Here is a 23,225-nt window from a genome sequence, read left to right on the forward strand (position 1 = left end):
GAATATTTATCTTCTGTGCATCTGTAATGAAGAAAGCACAACTAGAGCAAGTAGAAGAGAGGAAAGAAAATCAATGATGAAAACCATGTCAGAAGCGGTTACTGGTAAATGTCAGATTTCATGTCTTGATATCACAGTTCATATTTTCAAACAGAAAATAATTACTTTCCAAAAAACTACCTGAAAAAATTTAAGCTGTATCATCAACCTTCACAAATTCAGACTAACCATGCATAAGACTGGTCTAAACCAGATAAAAATCAGGAGAGTAAATTTATAATACAATCAAATTTGAAAGAAATTCAAAACATAAAATGTCAGTGTTATTGAGCTTCTTAGATTATAAACTCAGTTTGTTTCCAACAAAACTCAATTAGAAAATAAATCCCAGATGAAAGAAATGATATGGTGGATAGATTGCTTAAAAGAAGCACCTGGGTTGCTCAGTCCATTAAGCATCTGCCTTCGGATCAGGTCCTGACCTCAGGGTCCTGGGATCGAAAGCCCCGCATCCAGCTCCCTGCTTAGTGGGGAGCCTGCTTCTCCATCTCCCTCTGCCCCTGCCCCTGTGCTTGTTCTCTCTCAATCTCTCTCTCAAATAAATAAATGAAAAGTCTTAAAAAAAAAAAAAAAGCTTAGAATTAAGTTAAACCTCTGGAAGATCATCTTCTTAAAAATAGGAATTTGGTCCCTCAGAGTCTCATTATCACTTGTCTCTTAAAATTTTCCATTAATATTAAGATTTTTGCTTTTATCAAGAATAATTAAAATATATAGATGTATAACTTGCCTTCAAATTCAATGGAAAAATATTATTGAGGTCATTCATTGTCCATTACATTATTCAACATCAACTGTCTTGCTTTTTAGTTCTTGGTATTAAAAGGTGTTGCCTAACTTATTGCGCACAGAAGGCATAAAATATAAATGCTCTGAAATATTTGAAAACATATACTCTGTGCAAAATAAGTATACATGTTGCAATCTTGTTTACACCACCAACCTGCTTAGTTGAATGAAATACAAAGTTAAATGTCAACAAACCCCTATATGGATCACAAAAATTTCCAAATTTGTATTTCTGTTCATGTTGTATTGTGTGTGCACCAACAAATTAGTAGGCAGATTCTTTCCTCTGAGCTATCAAAGTTATAAATTAAAACAAAAATTGGTGTATTCTTTTCATAACCAGTTGGTATAAAATATAAATTAATTCACACATAAACGAAGAAAAATAGAATAAATTAAAACTATTGGGAAAAAATGATACTATTGAACTATTGAAAAAACAATGAATCATGGAACACTACATCAAAAACTAATAATGTAATGTATGGTGATTAACATAACATAATAAAAGAAAAAAGAACAAAAGAACCCAAAATGGGTTCTGTGGCAACATATAAAGGTTTCACATAATTGTATTCTGTTTTTTTAAAAGATGTGTTTATTTTTATTTGAGAGAGAGAGAGAGCCGGGGGGAGGGGCAGAGGGCAAGGGAGAGTCTTTTAAGCCAACTCCACATTGACTGTTGAGCCCAATTTGGGGCTCAATCTCACAACCCTGAGATCACGACCTGAGCCAAAACCAAGAGTCAGATGCTTAACTGACTGCACCACCCAGGCGGCCCACATAATTGTATTCTAAAACATATATTTACTTAAGTCTAACATATACCTCAAAGTATGGAATGATTCTGAATTATATCCACCAATGGCTTTTGGAGCATCTAATTAATATTAATTAATATTATCCATCATTCCACACTTTGTGTTCCTATAGAAGAGTTGAGTGTCAAATATTCACCCTCACTGTGGAATCAGCTATCCTAAAGGACAGCTCCAGGCCCCAGGCAGCGATCCCTTTAAGCAGGGAGTTAACACTAGTAACTACTGAAATCAGAAACTTTCTGCATCTCTTTACAGATAGGTGTTAATACAGCTAATAAGAACTAGCACTGACCAAACACTCACTGAGTCCTACGGCATATGGCAGGTGGTTTGCATGCATTATATTACTGAATTCTCCCAATGGTCTTACTAAGGTCAGTACCCTTACTAGTTCCATTTTAAATGAAGCTGCAGATCACAGAGTTTAAGTAATCTTACTAAGGCACAAAACTAGCAATTGGCAAAATAGTATCCAAACCCAGAATTTGTGGCCCCCAAATTCACAGTGCTACACTGAATCAGTATTACAAGAAATTATTTTCCCAATTTTTTTCAGAAAAACAGTGCAAAAAGATGATAGTTAAAACAAGTTTTTCTGAAATTTTCTAAATAACAGCTAAATAAAACAAGAACTAAAATATATTCCATCATTTTATCTTGAAGTTTAGTACATGTTTGAGGATTTAGATAAAAAATAATTTGGATGAGTTAGAAAATGTTAATTATGGGAAAGTAATTTTTTTTTAATTTAATTAAAATTTAGTCTTCACAGTTCATTTCTGTGGCAATTCCTGTTGCCTGGTTACTATGAGGCAGACATAACTAACTACACAAGAATTATCACAACCATACTAAAAATAATGAACATGTCTTATCTCCCTGTTGTACTGTTAAATACAAATTATAAAATAGAGCAAATAAAGTTATATTATATGCCTAACAATAGCCATTTAAAATATAAACTAATAATTTCATCATTCTTTGTTGAGTCTTCTAATCTCCTAGGTATATAACTGAATATATCTTTAGTTTCAGTGACAAGAATACCTTATGGCATCAGACCAGTGAGTCATCCAAAGTGTTCTGTTGCTGACAGCAAGGACCCCTTTTGATAAGCACTACAGAGATAAGAAATGAATAACTTACAGTCAGGATAAGGAATGTACAAAGAGAACATCTGTTGTTTTGCTGTCTGAAGATTCTCACACCTTTTTCTAGTAACAAAACCCCTCTCACCTGGGGGAACTCATTCCTTGTAGTTCAAGCAGAGTTGAACTTAACACATCCCAGACCACAGAGGTGGGCACAAGACCCCTAATTAAACAAAGTTCTCCATCTCCTGGGCCACAGCAATTGGGCATATTATTCAAGAAGTCTAATCATACTTTTCAGTGATGCTACTATATTTACAGTAAGAGAGACCTTTGGGGTCTCTCTTCTGGGTTGTGATCTGTAAGGATACAGGCTTGTGGTTACTAGCAGTTTATATTTCCAACCATTTGGGGAAATCCTGTCGGAAAATAAAATCAATAAACAGAAGAAGTAGAGCTGAGTGATAGAACAGCGTCATTTGGAGCCAGCTCTTCCTTTGGCCTTTACATTTACACGAACCAACATACTTCCTTTTTGCCTAAGCTAATTTGATCTGAGTTTCAACTGCAAGCAAAAAATTTGACAGATACAATTGTCTCAAAAGTGGAGTTACTTAATTCTCTCTCAACTATAGTTATACTTAAGAACCTGGGATTTGAAGATGAAAACCACGAGCTGTATGAAGTCATATTTCATTTTTATTTGTCTCTAAAGCATTTCAAATGTTGAGTAGTGGTAACAAGTTGGAAATCTGTGAGTTAAACACACTGTGTCCATACATTATAGTCACCAATAGTTGAGGAAAATGACTGTGGGGGAAAAAATCTTTCAAACAATACTTCAGTATCATGAGGCCTTAAATTCTATCATCAGAGGTTTATTTCCTTTTGGTAAGCCCCGCCATTTCCCTGCAGTTCTCTTTTGAGAAATAAATGAAATTAAGGCACTTACATCCTGGTGTGAAATACTCAAAAATTTTTTTCTCCAGGACAGAAGAAGAGTAGGTGTCAAAGTTTCAAAAAGAAGATAAAAAGTAAAAGGATCAAGAGAAAGAAGAAAAGCCACAGATCAAGAGAAAATATTTGCAAAAGACATCTCTGATAAAGAAGTATTATCCAAAATACACAAAGAACTTTTAAAACTTAATAAAAGAAAAAAGCAACCTGATTAAAATATGGGCAAAAGATCTGAACAGACATCTCACCAAAGAAGATATACAGATATCAAATAAGCATATGAAAAGATATTCAATGTCACATGTCATTGGGGAATTGCAAAATAAATAAGATACCACTATACATCTATTAGAATGGCCAAAGTCCAAAACACCAACACCACCAAATGCTGGCAAGGATATGACAACAGGAATGCTCATTCACAGCTAGCGGGAATGCAAAATGGTACAGCCACTTTGAAAGATAGCTTCTTACAAAATTAAACATACTCTTCCCATACAATCCAGCAATTGCACTCCTTGATATCCAAATGAGTTGAAAACATGCCCACACAAAAACCTGCACATGAATGTTTATAGCAGCCTTATTCATAATTGCCAAAATCTGGGAGCAGCCAAGATGTCTTAGGTGAATAGATAACTGTCATACACTCATACAATGGAATATTATTCAGCACTAAAAATAAATGAGCTATCAATCCACAAAAAGACATGGAGGAATCATGAATGCATACTGCAAAGTGAAAGAAACCAGTCTGAAGAGGCTACATGCTGTATATTTCCAGGTATATGACATACTAGAAAAGGCAAAACTATGAAGACGGTAAAAAGATCAGTGGTTGACAAGGGCTTGGTGGGGAGGAAGAGAAAAATAGATGGCACATAAAGGATATTTAGGGAAATGAGGCTATCCTGTAATGTATTATAATGTATATAATACATGTCATCATGCATTGTCAAAACTCATAGGATGTATAGCACAAAGAGTGAACCCTAAGGTTAACTATGGATTTTGACTGATAATGATGTGTTACTGTTAGTCCATCAATTATAACAAATTTACCACACTGGTGCATTGATGCAGGATGCTGATGGTGAGGGAAGCTTGTACATGTGTGAAGAAAGGGTATGTGAACTCATAGAACTCGCTCTACTTTCTGCTCAGTTTTGCTTTGAAGCTAAAACTGCTCTAAAAAATAAAGCTTATTAATTTTTTTAAAAAGTAAAAGTAATGAAACATATGATGACCAAGAGTCAACAAATGGCATACATCACAATTTCCCCATCCCTATCACTTTTCCATGAGAAGAACACTGGATTTAGGGCCTTCTGTTCGCATAACAAGTATTTATTGAAAACCTACTATGGGTCTAGTACTCTGCCAGGTATCTTGGAAATGGAACAGAACTAACCATTTCCCATATGCAGTTTACAACCTAGTATAAAGAATAAGACAGTAAACAAATAATATATAGTGATAGATTATGATAAGTGCTTAAAAGAAATATATAGGGACCTAAGAGATAATGATACTAGGGATGTTTTTACCAAAAAAAAGGACAAAGAAAAATAGGCCAGTAAGTGTAGAGAGATGTAGGGTCAAAGAAGCATGTTTATAACGTGAGAGCACTAGATAATATTTGAATATTGGTGAGACTGGTCCAATAGAGAAAAAGAAATCAAAATGCAAGAGAGAGAGAGGTAATAAATTATGAAGCAAGGACTCCAAGATGGCATGAAGAGATAGAACTCAGAATATCGGTAGAAGATTTGCTTTTTGATAGGAGAGAAATTCCTTCATTTTAGCAAGAAAAGAGGAGTATAAAGAGAAGAAAGAATATTTGCAGGCACACTAGTAGGAAGGTATGGACCTTCCCATCATGTAAACAGAAATCTCCGGGGGTGTGTGTGGTGGATGGCAAAGGTAGAAAGAGCTGAAATAATTTTTTATGAAATCTAATCAAAATAGGAACCACATTTTTGGCCAGCAAAGGAAAGAGCTTTTACTGTGGTGGCCCTTATAATGTTAATCAGGTCCAGAACACAGTTTTGACAAAGTCTGTGGCTTGAAGGGATCAAAGTGAAAGCCATGCTAACAGGAGAAATATCTCTATTCATATGAATTAGACTGCATTTTCCCTGAGTTACTTAAAAGCTTGCCTTGGTAAGTTTCCCTTGTTTCTTAAGTAAACAATGAGAAAATCAGCCACTGTGGCTAGTGGGAAGACTAACCTGGAACTGGAGTATCCACACTGATCTGCACTCAAGGGACACCCTCCATCACCTGAGTCAGTACCACTGAGCAGACTAGGAAGTTCATTAGCATCCAACCAAAGCCTGAACATTCTTGTCTTAGAAGACAAAGGGGAAGGAAAAGGAGGTGCCATGGTCTCCTCTTAGGATCAGAAGTGAAGGCTTCCAGAGCAGAATATTTTGATATGAGTAGGATTTGAGAGAGAGGGCTCTAGAAAATACAGAAATGAGGGAATTGAGGAGAGAGAGAGACTTGGAGACAGAGAACATCTATTTGAGACAGAAAGTCTAAGGGTGCAAGGCCCTTCACTAAGTTGGAGAAAAAGATTTCTGTTCCTCCAACATGATGTAGCTTTTTTGAGATCTTCCCAGTGCATTTTTTTTTTTTTTTTCTGGAGGAACAGGACAGAGAGGAAGAAATTAGAGTGACTAGCATTGTCTCACCCTAGTGGGTTACTCCCAGATGTGAGTTACCTGGACTGGAGGGAGAGAGTGACAGGTGCTGAGGTCCAAAAAAGAGAATGACTGAGAGAATGCTTGCCACAAGTGGGTCACAGAAATATGAGGCAAGATCTTCAGTGAGAGTTATAAAGAGAGAGGATATGAATTAGTTTTTGTGACAAGTGGGAGAATGATCCTTCAGTATGACACAGGTTGCTGGGAAGAGTTAAGAGCCTATTTAAGACAGAAAGTTTTGTGTCTGAGCCTTGCTTCAGTCATTTAGTAGCTGTGTTATGTTTTTACAATATACATAACCCCTCTGAACCTGAATTCCCTTGCTGATAACATGGGAATAGTAACACCTATAAGGCTGTAGAAAGGATTAAATGAGATTAGGTATGTAAAGCTCTTTATACATATTAGAGTCTTAAAAACTATTGTTTCTTCTCTGCTTTCATAGCTTTCAGGATTCATAAGCTTTACTAAGCTGCAGGGTCTTTTATTTTTAGGTCAATATTCACTTGAGAGTTTTTTCCTAGGTAAAGTGTTAACATAAACAGGATGCAAAATTAACATACAAAAAGTAGTGTTTCTATATACCAACAATGAATTATCTGAGAAAGAAAGAAAGAAAATGATCCCATTTACAGTAGCATCAAAAACAATAAAGACTTAAGAATAAATTTAACTAAAGAGGTAAAAGATCTCTATACTGAAAACTATAATATACAGATGAAAGAAATCAAAAGAGACACAAATAAATACAAATCCCATGTTTGTGAATTGGAAGAATTAATATTGTTAAAATGTCCATACTACCCAAAGCCATCTACAGATTCAATGCAATCACCATATCAAGAATCCAGTGGCATTTTTTACAGAAGTAGAAAAAAAAATCCTAAAATAAATATGGAACCACAAATGACCCCAAAACAACCCTAAGAAAAAACAAAGCAGGAGGTATCGATTTCCTAATTTCAAGCTATATTATAAAGCTACAGTAATCAAAACAGTATGTACTGGCATAAGAACAAACAGACCAATGGAACAGAATCAAGAGCCCCAAAATAAATCCAAGCATGTACTAATATTTGACAAGAGAGCAAAGAATACTCATTGGAAAAAAGATAGTCTTATCAATAGATGGTACTGGGAAAATTGGATATTTCCATGTAAAAGATTGAAACTATAGCCTTATGTTACACCAATCACAAAAATTAACTCAAAACGGATTAAAGACTTAAGTGTAAGACATGAAACTCCTAGAAGGAAATGTAGGAAAAAATCCCCTTGACATGGGTCCTGGCCATTATATTTTGGATATGACACTTAAAGCAGAGCAACACAATCAAAAATAAACAAGTAGGAGTACATCAAACTTAAAAGCTTCTGCACAGCAAAGCAAATGATCAACAAAATGCAAAGTCAACTTATTGAAGAGGAGAAAATATTTGCAAATCTGATAAGGTGTTAATATCCAAAATACATGAAAAAAACATACAACTTAATAGGAAAAAACCACAAATAATCCAATTTAAAAATGTGCAAATGACCTGACCAGACATTTTTCCAAAGAAAATATATAAATGGCCCACAGACCCATGAAAATATGCTCAAGATCAATAATTATCAGGGAAATGCAAATCAAAACCACAATGAGGTATCACCTCACAACTGTTAGAATGGCTATCATCTAAAAAAGAGAAAGAGAGAGAGATAACGAATGCTGTAGTGGACATGGAAAAAAGAGAGCATTTGTACACTTATGGTAGGATTATAAATGGTATAGCCACTATGGAAAACATTATGAAGGTTCCTAAAAAAATTAAAAATAGATCTACCATATGATCTAGCAATTCTACTTCTGGATATATATCCAAAGGAAACAAAATCACTATGTTGAGATATCTGCATCCTGATGTTCAAAGCAGCATTGTTTACAATAGTCAAGAAATAGAAACAACCTAAGTGTCCATCAGCAGATGAATGGATAAAGAAAATCAAGTACATATATAGAGTGGAATACTATTGAGCCATAAAAAAAGTAAATCCTGACATTTGAGACAACATGGATGGACCCTGAAGGCATTATGCCAAGTGAAATAAGTCAGAGAAAGACAAATACTGTATGATGTCAGTTATATGATGAATCTTTAAAAAAAAGAAAATAAAAAAGAAAAACTCAGAAAAAGAGATCAGATTTGTGGTTATCCAAGGCAGGGGGTAGGGGATGAGGAACTTGATGAAGGTGGTCAAAAGATGCAAATTTTCAGCTGTAAGATAAGTAAATACTGGGGGGAGAGTTAAGATGGCAGAGGTGGAAGGGGATCCTAGGCTTGCCTCATCCCTCAAAAACAGCTAGATAAATATCAAATCATTTTGAATACCCAAGAAATTGATCTGAAGACTGAGAGAGTAAAACTGCACAACTACAGACTGAAAAAAACCACATCGTGGAAGGAAGGAGCTGCAGAGAGTTAATTTGAGGGAGACAACAGCTATGGGTGCTGCAAAGGGGATGGAGCCCTGATCATAGAGAGAGGAGTAAGAGAGAAAGAAAGAGAGAGAGAGAGAGCGAAAGTGTGCATGGGAATTGCACAAGAAAAACTGTTTCCCTAAAACCATTGACTGGTAAGGGAGAGAGGCTGAATACCACAAGTTTTTATAAAGAGTGGAGCACAGAGTCTGAAGTTCCGAAGTCCACACCATTGCCAGGGTTGTGCCTGATGGGCTTAGTGGTACTCCTGTGGGGAAGGAAGGCCAAGACCCAGGAGGGGAGAGCCTGGTCTGACAATCCCACAGGGAGAAGCAGTTCCTCAGCTTGGAGTGCGTTTGGGAGTGGTGGCTTGAGGACAAAAGCCTAACAGTGGGTGCTTTGAGCTGTTCCATTCCCTAACACAGGAATGCCAGCTGAGGGCAGCAAACTTTCGTGCTGGCTTTTAGCAGTGCTTTATCATAAACTCTGAACCATTGTGTGATCCTGCAACCAATTTCTCAGACAAGCTGGCACCCACCAGAGCACAGCAAGACCCTCCTCCAAAAGATCCCTGAGGGGCTGTGACAACAGATCTCTAAAATTTGTAGTTTTGAAACCCAGTCCTGTGCCTGAGATAAAACACAAGAGTGCTTATGCCGCCTGGCAAATGGACAGCTCAGATGCAGGCAGGGTGAAGGCCGGGATCTCCCAGAAGCCAGGGACAAAACAGAAATGATTGTTTGTTCTTCTGTGAGAGTTTCCTGAAGAGTAGCAGAAAGGAGTTCCCTACCCCAGGGACAGGAGAGCTGGGAGAGGCTATTTTTGCCCCCACCCATCAGTGCAGACTGACCTCAGTGAGCAAAACAGATGCTGGAACCACTTACACCAAGCCTTACCACCCTGCGCCTGCAGGTGCCTCTCTAGTAGGGTAAGTCTGCCTGAAAATCAGAACAACAGGCTCCTCCCCCAGAAGACCATCACAAACCACTCATATGCACCAAGTCTACTGATCATAGAGTGCTACAAAGCTTCAGCTCTGGGGAAATAGGACTAGCTTCTTTTTATTATAAATATATATATTTGGATCTAGCTTCTTTTAACAAGCAGACCAAATACACCTAAGATCTAGTTTCCTTTCTTCTTTTTATTTTTTATTTATTTATTTATTTATTTATTTATTTATTTATTTTGGGGGTTTTGTTTTGGTTTGCTTTGGTTTGGTTTTTTGGACTTCTTCTTAATGTAGCCATTACTTTCTGGAGCAGGAATAAAGGCTTTCCTAACAATCAAACACACACACACAAAAAAACAATGAGCCAAAAATAATGACAAGATGGAGGAATTCACCCTAAAAGAAAGAACAAGAAGAATTCACAGCCAGGGATTTAATTAATACAGATACAAATAAGATGTCTGAATTAGAATTTAAAACAATAATCATAAGGATACTAGATGGGCTTGAGAAAAGCATTGAAGACACTAGATAATCCCTTACTGCAAAGATAAAAGAACTAAAAACTAGTCAGGATGAAATAAAAAATGCTACAACTGAGATGCAAAACCAAATGGATGCAATGACAATGAGGAGACAAAGCAGAGGAATAAATTAGTGATACAGAGGATAAAATTATGGAAAATAACAAAGCTGAAAAAAAGAGGGAAAGAAAGGTATTGGATCACCAACATAGACTTAGGGAACTCAGAAACAACTTAAAGTGTTATAACATTTCTATCATAGGAATCCCAGAAGGAGAAAAGAAAGAAAACAGAGCAGAAAGTTTATTTGAGCAAATTATAGCTGAAAACTTCCCTAATCTGGGGATGGAAACAGACAGTGAAATCCAGAAGCACAGAGAACTCCCATTAAATTCAACAAAAGCTGCCCATCACCAATACATATCATAATCAAATTCACAAAATACACAGACAAAGAAAATCCTGAAAGCAGCAATGGAAAAGAAATTCTTAACCTACAAGTGAAGACAGATCAGGGTTTGTAGCATATCTGTCCACAGAAACTTGGCAGGCCAGAGTAAAGTGGCATGATATATTCAACATGCTGAATGGGAAAAATATGTAGCCAAGAATACTTTATCTAGCAACGCTGTCATTCAGAACAGAAGGAGAGATAAAGTTTCCCAAATAAAAACTAAAGGAGTTCGTGACTAAACTACTAAACCAGCCATGCAAGAAATATTAAGGGGGACTCCTTCAGTGGGGGAAAAAACCTAAAAGCAACTAAGACTATAAAGGAACAGAGAACATCACCAGAAACACCAACTTCGCAGGTTACACAATGGTACTAAATTCATATCTTTCAATAATCACTCTGAATGTAAATAGACTAAATATTCCAACAAAAGACATAGGGTATCTGAATGGTTAAAAACAAAAAAACAAAAAAACAAAAAACCATCTATATACTGCCTACAAGAGATTCATTTTGGACCTAAAGACACTTGCAGATAGAAAGTGACGGCATAGAGAACCATATATCATGCTAATGGACCTCAAAAGAAACCCAAAATAGCCATGTTTATATCAAACTAGAATTTAAAACAAAGACTGTAACAAGAGATGAAGAAGGGAATTATATCATAATTAAAGGGTCCATCAATCAAGAAGATCTAACAATTGTAAATATTTATGCCCCCAACTTGGAGCACACAAATATATAAAATAATTAATAACAAACATAAAGAAACTCATTGACAATAATACCATAATAGTAGGGGACTTTAACACCCCACTCAGGGCAATGGACAGATCACCTAAGCAGGAAATCAACAAGGAAATAATGGCTTTGAATGACACACTGGACCAGATGGACTTAACAGATAGATTCAGAACATTTCATCCTTAAGCAACAGAATACACATTCTTTTCCAGTGCGCATAGAACATTCTCCAGAATAGATCACACACTGGGTCAAAATCAGCCCTCAGCAAGTACAAAAAGATGAGATGATACCATGCATATTTTCAGACTACACCACTATGAAACTTGAAGTCAACCACAAGAAAAAATTTGGAAAGACCACAAACACATGGATGTCAAAGAACATCCTACTAAAGAATGAATGGGTTAACCAGGAAATTAAAGAAGAAATAAAAAAAAAAAATACATGGAAGCAAATGAAAATGAAAGCACAAGGTCTAGAACCTTTGGGATGCAGCAAAGGCAGTTCTAAGAGGGAAGTATATAGCAATACAAACCTAACTTAAGAAGCAAGAAAAGTCTCAAATACACAACTTAACCTTAAGGAGCTAGAAAAGGAACAGCAAATAAAGCATAAAGCCAGCAGAAGAAGGTAAATAATAAAGATTAGAACAGAAATAAACGATATAGAAACAAAAAACAGTAGAATAAATCAATGAAACTCAGAGCTTGTTCTTTGAAATAATTAATAAAATTGATAATCCCCTGGTCAGACTTATCAAAAAGAAAAGATAAAGAACCCAAGTAAATAAAATCATGAATGAAAGAGGAGAGATCACAACCCACACCAGAGAAATACAAACAATTAGAAGAGAATATTACAAAAAAATATATGCTGAGAAACTGGGCAATCTGGAAGAAATGGACAAATTCCTTGAAACATACCACTACCAAAATTGAAACAGGAAGAAATAGAAAATTTGAACAGACCCATAACCAGCAAAGACACTGAATCAGTAATCAAAGATCTCCCAAAAAACAAAAGTCCAGGGCCAGATGCTTTCCCACGGGAATTCTACCAAACATTTAAAGAAAAGTTAATACCTATTCTTCTCAAACTGTTCCAAAAAATAGAAGTGGAAGGAAAACTTCCAAACTCATTCTACAAGGTCAGCATTACCTTGATTCCAAAACCAGGAAAGGACCCCACTAAAAAGTAGAATTACAGGTGAATATCCCTGATGAATATGGATGCAAAAATTCTCAAGAAGATACTAGCAAATCGAATCCAAGAGTATATTAAAAGAATTATTCACCACAACCAAGTCAGATTTATTCCTGGGCTGCAGAGGTGGTTCAATATTTGCAAATCAATCAACATGATACACTACATTAATAAAAGAAAGAATGAGAACCATATGATCCCCTCAATAGATGCAAGGAAACCATTTGGCGGAATACAGCATTAATTCTTGATAAAAGCCCTCAACAAAATAGGGTTAGAGGGAACATACCTCAACATCGTAAAAACAATATATGAAAGACCCACAGCTAGTATCATCCTCTGGGGAAAAACTGAGAGCTTTTCCTCCATGGTCAGGAATAAGACAGGGATGTTCACTCTCACCATTACTATTTAACATAGTGCTGGGGGGTGCCTGGGGGGCTCAGTCGTTACACATCTGCCTTTGGCTCAGGTCATGATCCCAGGGTCCTGGGATCAGTGCCCCACATCGGGTTCCCTGCTCAGAGGGGAGCCGGCTTCTCCCTCTAACCCTCCCCACTGCTTGTGCTCTCTCTCTCTCTCTTACTGTCTCTTACTCTCTCTCTCTAATAAACAAATAAATAAAATCTTTTTTTAAAAAAGATTCTCAACATGCTCATCATCAGGGAAATACAAATCAAAACCACAGTGAGATACTACCCCACACCTGTCAGAATGGCTAAATTTAACAACCCAGGAAACAATGGATGTTGATGAGGATGCAGAGAAAGGGGAATCCTCTTACACTGTTGGTGGGAATGCAAAGTGGTGCAGCCACTCTGGTGAACAGTATGGAGGTTACTCAAAAAGTTAAAAACAGAACTACCGGGGCGCCTGGGTGGCTCAGTTGTTAAGCATCTGCCTTTGGCTCAAGTCAGGATCCCAGGGTCCTGGGATCAAGTCCCACACTGGGCTCCCTGCTCTGCAGGAAGCCTGCTTCTCCCTCTCCCACTCCCTCTGCTTATGTTCCCTCTCTTGCTGTGTCTCTCTCTGTCAAATAAATAAATTTATTTATTTATTTATTAAATAAAAATAAAAAAATAAAAACAGAACTACCCTACAACCCAGAAATTGCACTACTAGGTATTTATCTAAAGGATACAAAAATACGGATTTGCAGGGGTACCCAATGTTTATAGCAGCATTATCAATAATAGACAAACTATGGAAAGAGCCCAAGTGTCCATAGACTGATGAATGGATAAAGAAGATGAGGTATATATAAACAATGGAATACTACTCAGCCATCAAAAGAATGAAATCTTGCCATTTGCAGCAACATGGATAGAGCTAGAGTGTGTTATGCTACATGAAATAAGTCACTCACAGAAAGACAAATACCATATGATTTCACCCATATGTGGAATTTAGGAAACAAAACAGATGAACATCTGGGAAAGGAAAAAAAAGAGAGAGAAGGAGAAAGGGGGAGGCAAACCATAAGAGACATTTAAGGATAGAGAGCAGAGGGTTGTGGAGGGAAGGGGGTGGAGGATGTGCTAAATGGGTGATGGGCATTAAGGAGGGCACTTGCTGTGATGAGGCTGAGTGTTATAGGTAAGTGATGAATTACTAAATTCTATTCCTGAACCTAATATTACACTATATGTTAACTAACTAGAATTTAAATTAAAATTTGGAAGAAAAAATAGATAAGTAAATACTAGGGAGGTAATGTACAATATGATGACTACAGTTAACACTGCTGTATGGTATGTCTGAAAGTTGTGAGGGGCCCCTGGGTGGCTCAATCAGTTAAGTGTCTTCCCTCGGCTCAGATCATGATCTCAGGGTCATGAGATGGAGCCCCAGGGCAGGCTCCATATTCACTGTAGTCTGCTTAAGATTTTCTCTCCTTCTCCCTCTACCCTTCCCGCTCGTGCTCGTTCTCTCTCTCTAAAATAAATAAATCTTTAAAAATAAAAAAGAAAGAAAATTGCTAAGAGAATAAATCATAAAAGTTCTCATCACAAGGAATAAAACATTTTTTTCTTTCTGTATTCATATGCGATGATGGGTATCTAATATACTTATTAACTAACTAATGGATATTAACTAAACTCACTGTGGTAATCATTTCACTATATATGTAAGTCAAGTCATTATGCTATACACCTTAAACATACCGTGCTATATGTCAATTATATCTCAATAAACTGAAAGAAAAATGTTTTAACATTAGGAATAATATTTCCTAAATCCTTTTAGGCATATTGAGCATTGAAAATTGTTCAGGGTCTATATTACTGAGTCAGATTATGTATTTTTTCAAATCAGTCCTAGGACCTATAAAGATATAAAGTATCAAACCAATTTCATTGAGATTTATTTTTACCTAGAAGACAGTTTTTCCGCAATGAAAAAAAAAATGCCATTTATTAATAACATAAGGATTTTAATATGTAATTCGTAAACTAATTATGAAAATGCAATTTGATAAAACTGCTTTCATTTAAATCAGAACCAAAAAATGGGTTTTTGGATTTCCAGTGGGGTTTTGTATTTATTTGTTTTCTGGGTTATTTGAAATTCCACCATGGTGCCCACAGGTTCTCATACTTTAATGTATATCAGAATCACCTCAGATAAATGTTAATCATTCAAGTTCTTAGGCCTTAACCCAGAGCATCTGATTCTTTAGGTCTGAATGAAACCAAATAATATGCATTTTTCACCACCATTCCAGATATCATTAATATAGGTAGTCTTTAATGCTCATTTTGAGGAACACTTGTAGCCTAGACAAAATGCACATTCACTTTGGGAAAATTATCTGTTTTTATAATGTGGAGAATTTTAAAGAACTCATATTTATTTTTATATATACACCATAACTGGTTCACTTCTGGAAAGAAAAATCCTCCCTTAATTTGAATTTTTGATCACACCTTATGAATACATATATTTTACAGAGGTTGAAATATTAGTTTGACAATATTTTTCATGATAAAGGTCAATATGATTCATAAATTTGTTTCATTGGAGGCTCTGGCAGCTGTTTAAATAATCATTTGATATTACAGTAGCAATGCTTTCACATTTTCCTTTGTCTATGAAGATATTTACTTTGAAGCCCCAGAAATTACCAGACCTTTCTTATTTTTAGGATATTTATGTGAAAAAGGAAGGATTTCCTGAGATTTCCTTGGGAATTTTCCCCAAGGATATTTGCTAACTATATCTTGTCTATTCCTTTCCATCACTCCTGTAAGAAGTCATATTTCTTTACACAGAGTAACAGAGAACATTAGAAACACAAACTTGCAAGCTTATGTAGAATTCAAGCCAGATAAAACTTGGAAAACAACTGTATGTCTTTCAGAGAATTGTCTTTCAGAGAATTTCCTTTCAGCAGCATTGAAAATGCATAGTTCAGATACCAAATAGCAGATAAATGTAATACTTTCCAAGATGGAACATAAGGTCTCAGTCTATTTTAAGAGGAAGAAAAGATTGGAAAATATCCCAGAAATGTCATTGTGGGAGCAGGTTGAACAACCCACTAGTATAAAAAGAATTTTTTTTTAAAAAAAAGCAATCACATCACACATTTATTAAATTTAGGAAAGACAGTAGAATAAAAAGTGTTAGATTTCCTTATGGGAAATATTCAAGTGAAACTTGGTTCTAACTATAATTGAATATTACAGTTTAGTAGATGCTGTTCAGAAGCATGGGAAGAGAAGGGACCAGAGACATTCATCTGGTCATTTTCTTCCTTTAGTTGGGTCCTACCACTAAATCACCTAAGACTACTAAATAATCTATCTCAGTTTTAATGCCTGCAGAGGAAGAAATTTATACATCCCTCATTTACCTGATCAATAACCAATGCACAGGTTAAACCTATTTCATTCCTTCTTTTATTTCGTCCAAAAACATTGATTAGGGCCCCACTATGTGTGGGTTTGCAAACTGGCCCTCTTACATGGAGGGCAAGAAAAGATGGAAAAAAGAGGCAGGATACTCCAGATTGGTAGGTGGCAGGTTTAATAAATAAGGGAATTATGAGGCTTGTCTTGGGTGGCCGCAAGACGAATAGACCTTAGCACCCACCCACCAGAATCTTAAAGGTTTATATAGATGTCTCTGGGGTTTAGTCACATACACCATCCAGATGGTCTGAAGAACACATTGCTCTTTCAAGGCTGTGTCCTTGAAAATGGTTCCCACCGTGGCAACAATGGACAGAATGTACATTCTAAGCATGGGGGAAGGGGGAAGGAGGCTCTGATCGCCCAGGTCCAGCTCACTGGTCAACCAGCAATCACATCCTCTCAATTACCTCCTCCAACACTATGTACAAGATGCATCACTGCCAAAACCTCCAAACAAAAACTGGGAAATTTCATTAATCACTAAGGCATCTCAGTGATGCTTATATATGATATCAAATATCAGATTTATTTCAATGAGGTAAACATTATGCAAAACTACAAATTTTAACTGTTTGCCTGCATTATTCTTTCCTGTTTCAATATCTGCCATCTCTACCCCCAAATCATAGTATAAAGATTGATGGGAACTTAAAATGTTCAGTTCAAGAATCCTTAAATACTTGCTTCATTTGCAGCCTCTGAACATTTAATTTGTTGATACTTGATAAGCCAGTGATATTCACAAATGTATAACTTGTAGTTGCTATTGGTATGCATTTGTATTCAATCAGAAATGACATATATAGAGGCACGTGGATGGCTCTGTCGGTTAAGCGACCAACTCTTGATTTCTGCTCAGCTCATGATCTCAGGGTTGTGAGATCGAGCCCCCATCCAGCTCTGTGCTGGGCAGGGAGGCTGCTTAAGATTCTCTCTCTCCCTCTCCCTCTGCGCCTCTCTACTGCGCACCCACTCTCTCTCTAAAAATAAAAAAATAAAACATAAAAAAAAGAACCCAGTCACTAAATTCCTTCAACTCTGTCTTCTCTAATCTGATTCTGGAATAAAAGGACTAGGTTCTCCAAACATATAATATGTTTACCTGGCCTGGTACTCTCATTCTATCACATGCTTTCAAATGATTTGTCTTTGTCATGTTTCCCAATGCAAAATAATCCATTGTATATATTTTCCATTAGGAATTTTGTCTGAAGTATCCAAAGTAAAAAGCAGTTATATTTCATCTTTAATTGATGGTAATATGTTTTTAAGAAAATTTACTCACTTCACAAAAACCAGGGTTTTTGTTTCTGTTTCTGTTTTTATTTGCTCTTATGCATTCCTACAGATCCTCTTGGTTCCACCTGTCTCTTCATTCCAGTCACCACCACAGCAAGTTCTTCATAGGGTCTGACTAGCTTCACACAGTACCTCCATCCCTCACCTCATGCCTTTTTCCTCCAGTCTCAAGCTTCTCTGTGGATATATTTTAAAACTTTGTGAGAGAAATAAAACCAACCTAAGTAAATGGGCAGATATCTCACATCCAATAGCAAAGGTTTTCATGGACCTTGACAAGCGGGCTCTAAAAGTTAAATGGAAAAACACAGGGCCAAGAATAGCCAAAATATTTTTGAAGATCAAGACGAGTGCCTACTCCTACATTATAAAGGTAGAATAATTAAAACAGTGTGGTATTCATGTAGAGAAAGATAAGTAGACCAACGGACAGAAAAGAGAACTCAGAAATAGGTCCCCCTCTACTTTGAGGTATCTGAGGAAGCATTTCAAAACACTAGGTAAGTGATGGAATATTCAGCAAATGACACTGGGGAAATATCCTCTCCATATGAATAAAAATAAAATTAGATCCTTACTTATACCACATGAAAAAAATTCTCCAAATGGGCTAAAGAACTAATTATGAAAAGTAAACTTTATACTTTTGGAAATAAAATAGGTGATATTTTTAATGTTTTAATATTTTTCATTGTTAGGGATAATTTCCTAAACAAGATTCATAAGCACAAACTGTGATAAAAGATGGATATACTTCACTAATTTAAAATTAAATGTTTCTGCCAAATAAAAGACTTGTCTTTTGAGTGATAATGCAAGCTAGTCTGGGAGAAGATATTACATATGTAAATACATAAAAATTATATAACATGCATATTATAGATTATATAATATATAGATATTAAATTATAATTATTATAATACATATTATATATGACACAGTATTACTATTCAGAATCCAGAAAGAACTCCTACAGATCAATTTAAACTGACACAATCACAATAAAATATTAAAATAGCAAAGGATATAAATAACAACAGACTAAGATATCCAGATGGTTAACAAGCATAGGAAATGTTCCTTGTTCTAATTTCTAGAGAAATAAAAATGAAAAGAAATTGACCTTTAATATCAATCAAATTTGTAAAACTTAGAGTTCAAGTTTTAATAAATTTAATAAATAATAAGAAAACAGGAATTCTTATTATAGTACCTGTGGGAGTACAAATCAGTGAAATCTGCCAATATCTAGGTGACTAAAATATACTTAGCCTACCATCCAGCAATTCCTCCTCCCAAGAATATACAAGAAACTAGAGAATTCTAGGGGAATTCCTAGAGAAATTCTTTCACATATGCACAAGAAAAAATACAAAAATGTTTATTGTAGCAAAAGATTGAAAGCAATTTCAAATCAGATAAATTGTGGAATTGTATATTATACTATACAACAGTAAAAATGAATGAATTATAGCTATCTATAACTACATTGCATAAATACATCTCAAAAAACTAATGTTCAGTGAAAGAAGCAAGTTAGAGAGTATTAAATATATTACAACACTGTCTAGGTAAAGTTTCAAAACTTTAAATGTTAATTGGCATAATGTTTACGCACACTTATGATGAATTTGGCAAACAGACAAGCTGGAAAACTAGCTTCCCATTTTATTACTGATTTATTTTTGGTAAATATAATTTCTAGTTCATGGCTAGTAAAGAGGGTTTTGGATTTATTACTGATTTATTGCTGATTTTTATTTTATTTCTTTTTCATGGAGAGTACAGAAAGTTTATTTTAAAAAAAAGAAATACTTCAGAAGATTTCATATCAAATTCTTTCAGTAGATTAAACAAATGAACCATTGAAAAGCACATTATTTTTAAAGATGACTAAAGTTTAGTGAACCAAAAATTTGGTATTGATTATCACCTACCTTATCCTGAATAACTTTTTAAAGATTTATTTATTTATTTGAGAGAGAGAGAGAACACAAGTGGGGGGAGGAGCAGAGGAAGAGAATCCTCAAGCAGACTCCCGGCTGAATGGGGAGCCTGAGGCCTGGCTCAATCCCATGATCCATAAGATCATGAACTGAGCCAAAACTAGCAATCAGGTGTTCAACCAACTGAGCCACCAAGGCACTCCATCATAAATAATTTTGAAAATCTTCCAGATATTTATAACATCCCAAACTGACTCATCTGATGATTTCTACATTTTGTATAACTCCATGTCAGCTATATGAATGAAAATGATTTAAATTTTAACATCGGGATACCATAACTTTGATAGAAACAAATATTTTTCAACAATTTTTATTATTTATTCTGTGCATAAACATGCTAACATTTCTATTGGACTGAGAAAAATTCTCTTTACTTCTACAACCATGAGTAAATCCAAAGCCAAGAGCTAATTGATGAGAAAAAATGGCATTCTGCAACTGTTCTTAGAGTCTGGAATATAAGCTTCACTAATTGTAGTTTCCTTGGAAGCACAGAGGTCTATATTAAATCTTGTCACATTTTAATCTACATTTAATTATCACAGATCAGTCTTGAAATGCCTACTGATGAGAAAGAAAATCACACAGCATATGATAAACAAGGAGCACAGAAAAAGTTGCAAGGTTTCTCTTTCTTTGCGTATGTAGTAAAATTCATCAATATTCTCTTGCAGTCTCCCAAAATAGATAAACTCAAAATACAATAAAACCACCCCCTCAGTGTAGATCACTATAGGAGAACTTTTCCACCAACTGTTAACAGCTATAGGTCGCATGAAAGCGTTTGCTTTCTTTAGGTATCATATTCCAGCAGCAAAGCTCTTGGGATGTTTATATTGCTATGTGGGAGTCTCCCGAGAATACTGCCTCTCATAACATACAGAATGATGGCTCTGCTCCTCCTTATGAATCATGAGAATCTATGGTTTGCTGCTACACTATATACATCAATCATCAGGCATACCACCCCTTCTAAGGAAATCCTGCTGATGCAGTATGCTAGTGCTTTTCCTCCTGCGGGGGACGCCATACTCTACATCACATAACCCACCTCCTCTGGCTCCCTTGTGCCGCACCTCATGGGAAAATGGGTAGTATCTGACCCAAGGTGAGACCATCTGTTGGCTGCTCAGTGGCCCATAAGTTGGCCTGTTGTGAAAAGCTTAACGGAGTCCATTAAAATCTTAATCTGGAAAGTGGAGACGTGGTGAGAGTTGGTGTTAGCGTGGGACGTGAAAGTACAAGAATGCTCACGTAGAAGCCATGGGGCAAAGGAGAGGACATGAAGCCAGACTAAGGCAGGAAGAAGGAAACAGGAGTGGGTGGAGGATGCTTAGGAGAACCATAGTAAAGGTAGCAGGGTTTAGTTGAAAGAGCAGTAGCGACAGAGAAAGGCTGAGCGCCACTGGCCGGTGGGGTGGGGTTGGGGGTAGGGCGCCTTGGAGCAAAGCTCCACCACCACACTTGCTGAGAAAGTCTTAACTTACCAAAACTGCCCAGCTTAGACTGAGTCTCCATTCCTATTAAAGTAACACCCTCTTACTTGAATTATACTGGTGATTTGGGAATGAAAATAATCGTCATTTCTACTACATCTAAAAATATGAAAAGCACTGCAAAGTTGATAAAACCGTATTACAGTCTCACAGTTCAGACTCTTGACACTCTTACTTTGCTTACAGTATTTCCTATGTTCCTTTATGATTAATTTTGATATTTACCACTACTTCTTCTGGCTAAATAATCAACTCAAACCAAATGGGAAATATAAAAGTAAGCAAGAAATTTAAGAAGTTAGTACAATATTTATGATATTCTTATCCCTACCTTATCATTCATATATGACTTGTACTTTTATCCTGGCAGATTGTGATAAGGAGAAGCAGGTAATGGAGAGTAAGGTACAAACCCCTTAATTTTGTTGAGTACCAGACAATTGAGCCATGCCAATCATACAAAAGAGAAAGAGAGAAGAACCCAGGTCCTATTTTTTAACTCCAGTATTTTCCATTTCTCACATCTGAACTGCTCCTGAGTTTAACATAACAATGCCAAATAGAAAAGAAAAAGAAAAGAAGAAAAACTCAGAAATTTTTTGAAGTGTAGCTTCACTTAGAGAAAAAAAATAAGAAGGCCATTGAACAAAATATTTCCCACAAGTGATCCTGAATTCCCCAAGGAAGTTATTTATAGTTGGTTCCAGAATCACAAATTCGATTTTTATGGTTTAAAAAAAGTGCCATCAGAGTTTTCACAAAGAACTTCTGTTTTTCATGCTTCAGATATCAGAGAGTCAATGACCTTGAATTAAAAAAAAAAAAAAGATTCTCTTTTTCTGAGATACACATCATTATTTCGGAGTCTCTAGTACCTAGCATGTTTTAAATTTTTAAATCCTTCTTATGATTTTGCAGTCTTTATGGTCATCCCCAAAACTATTAATTGGTTCTAGATTACAAATGAAATTTTCCACAGAATTCCTGTGTTTCTTTCCCTCTTTTTCAAATAAAAAACTTGAATTATGAAATAATTCTATTAACTCACAACAGTCTCCTGAGCAATGATTACAACTGATAAATCATTTGTAATTGTAAAACCATAGTAAATCAAACTAAAACAGCAACCGGATAATGTAATTTTAAAATGAGCTTGTTTTCCTATAACTCAAACTTGTATAGTTTATATTCTTCACATTTGGCTTTTCTTTATACCAGATCAAAACTCCACTTAAAAATGTCACATTTTCTGCCAAAATATAAGAAAGAAATTGATAGCAGTATTAAAATTATTTTATATCAGTCCCAATTATGAATAGCTTTGTACCAAGAGGAATTAACATTTAGTATTAAATTTTCATGTTAGCCTTATTGATCCATAATGACCCAGCTATACAAACATGTCAAAACATAGGGTCTTTAAACAAGCATGCTTGAGAACAAAAGTGGGTAAGAGATTAGATGAACAATCTCTATTAATCTTAATTAAGTGGCCGAACTCATAAAGACATTGCCTTTGTTGTCTGACTGCAGAACCCAGCATGATTTACACCCAAAAGTCCTAACAAGTTGTTCCAGAGTGTTCACACAGTAGTCCCCAAAATTACTTGATAAGCTTCAATAGAAATGTATTATTTTAAAACATACTACTAAGTATTGAGAATAAAATAAAACTCCTTAAACATGTAAGAAAGAAAAAAAGAAGAAGAAGAATGTAGCAGGAGGGGAAGAAT

The 23,225-nt window shown here is 35.7% G+C and overlaps 1 protein-coding gene across 1 annotated transcript in view; it reads right to left on the reverse strand.

Annotated features, from left to right (window-relative positions):
• Positions 1 to 2,474: 2,474 nt before the first annotated feature.
• Positions 2,475 to 23,225, reverse strand: part of ARL6IP6 (ADP ribosylation factor like GTPase 6 interacting protein 6) — a 234,669-nt gene continuing 213,918 nt past the window's right edge. Inside the window, exon 4 of the mRNA XM_032410397.1 lies at positions 2,475 to 2,788. Coding sequence (XP_032266288.1) covers positions 2,740 to 2,788 — 49 coding nt within the window. The 3' untranslated portion in view covers positions 2,475 to 2,739. The remainder of the gene's footprint in view (positions 2,789 to 23,225) is intronic.

This window comes from Phoca vitulina, unplaced genomic scaffold (genome assembly GCF_004348235.1).
Source record: "Phoca vitulina isolate PV1807 unplaced genomic scaffold, GSC_HSeal_1.0 scaffold1, whole genome shotgun sequence".
NCBI lineage: Eukaryota > Metazoa > Chordata > Mammalia > Carnivora > Phocidae > Phoca > Phoca vitulina.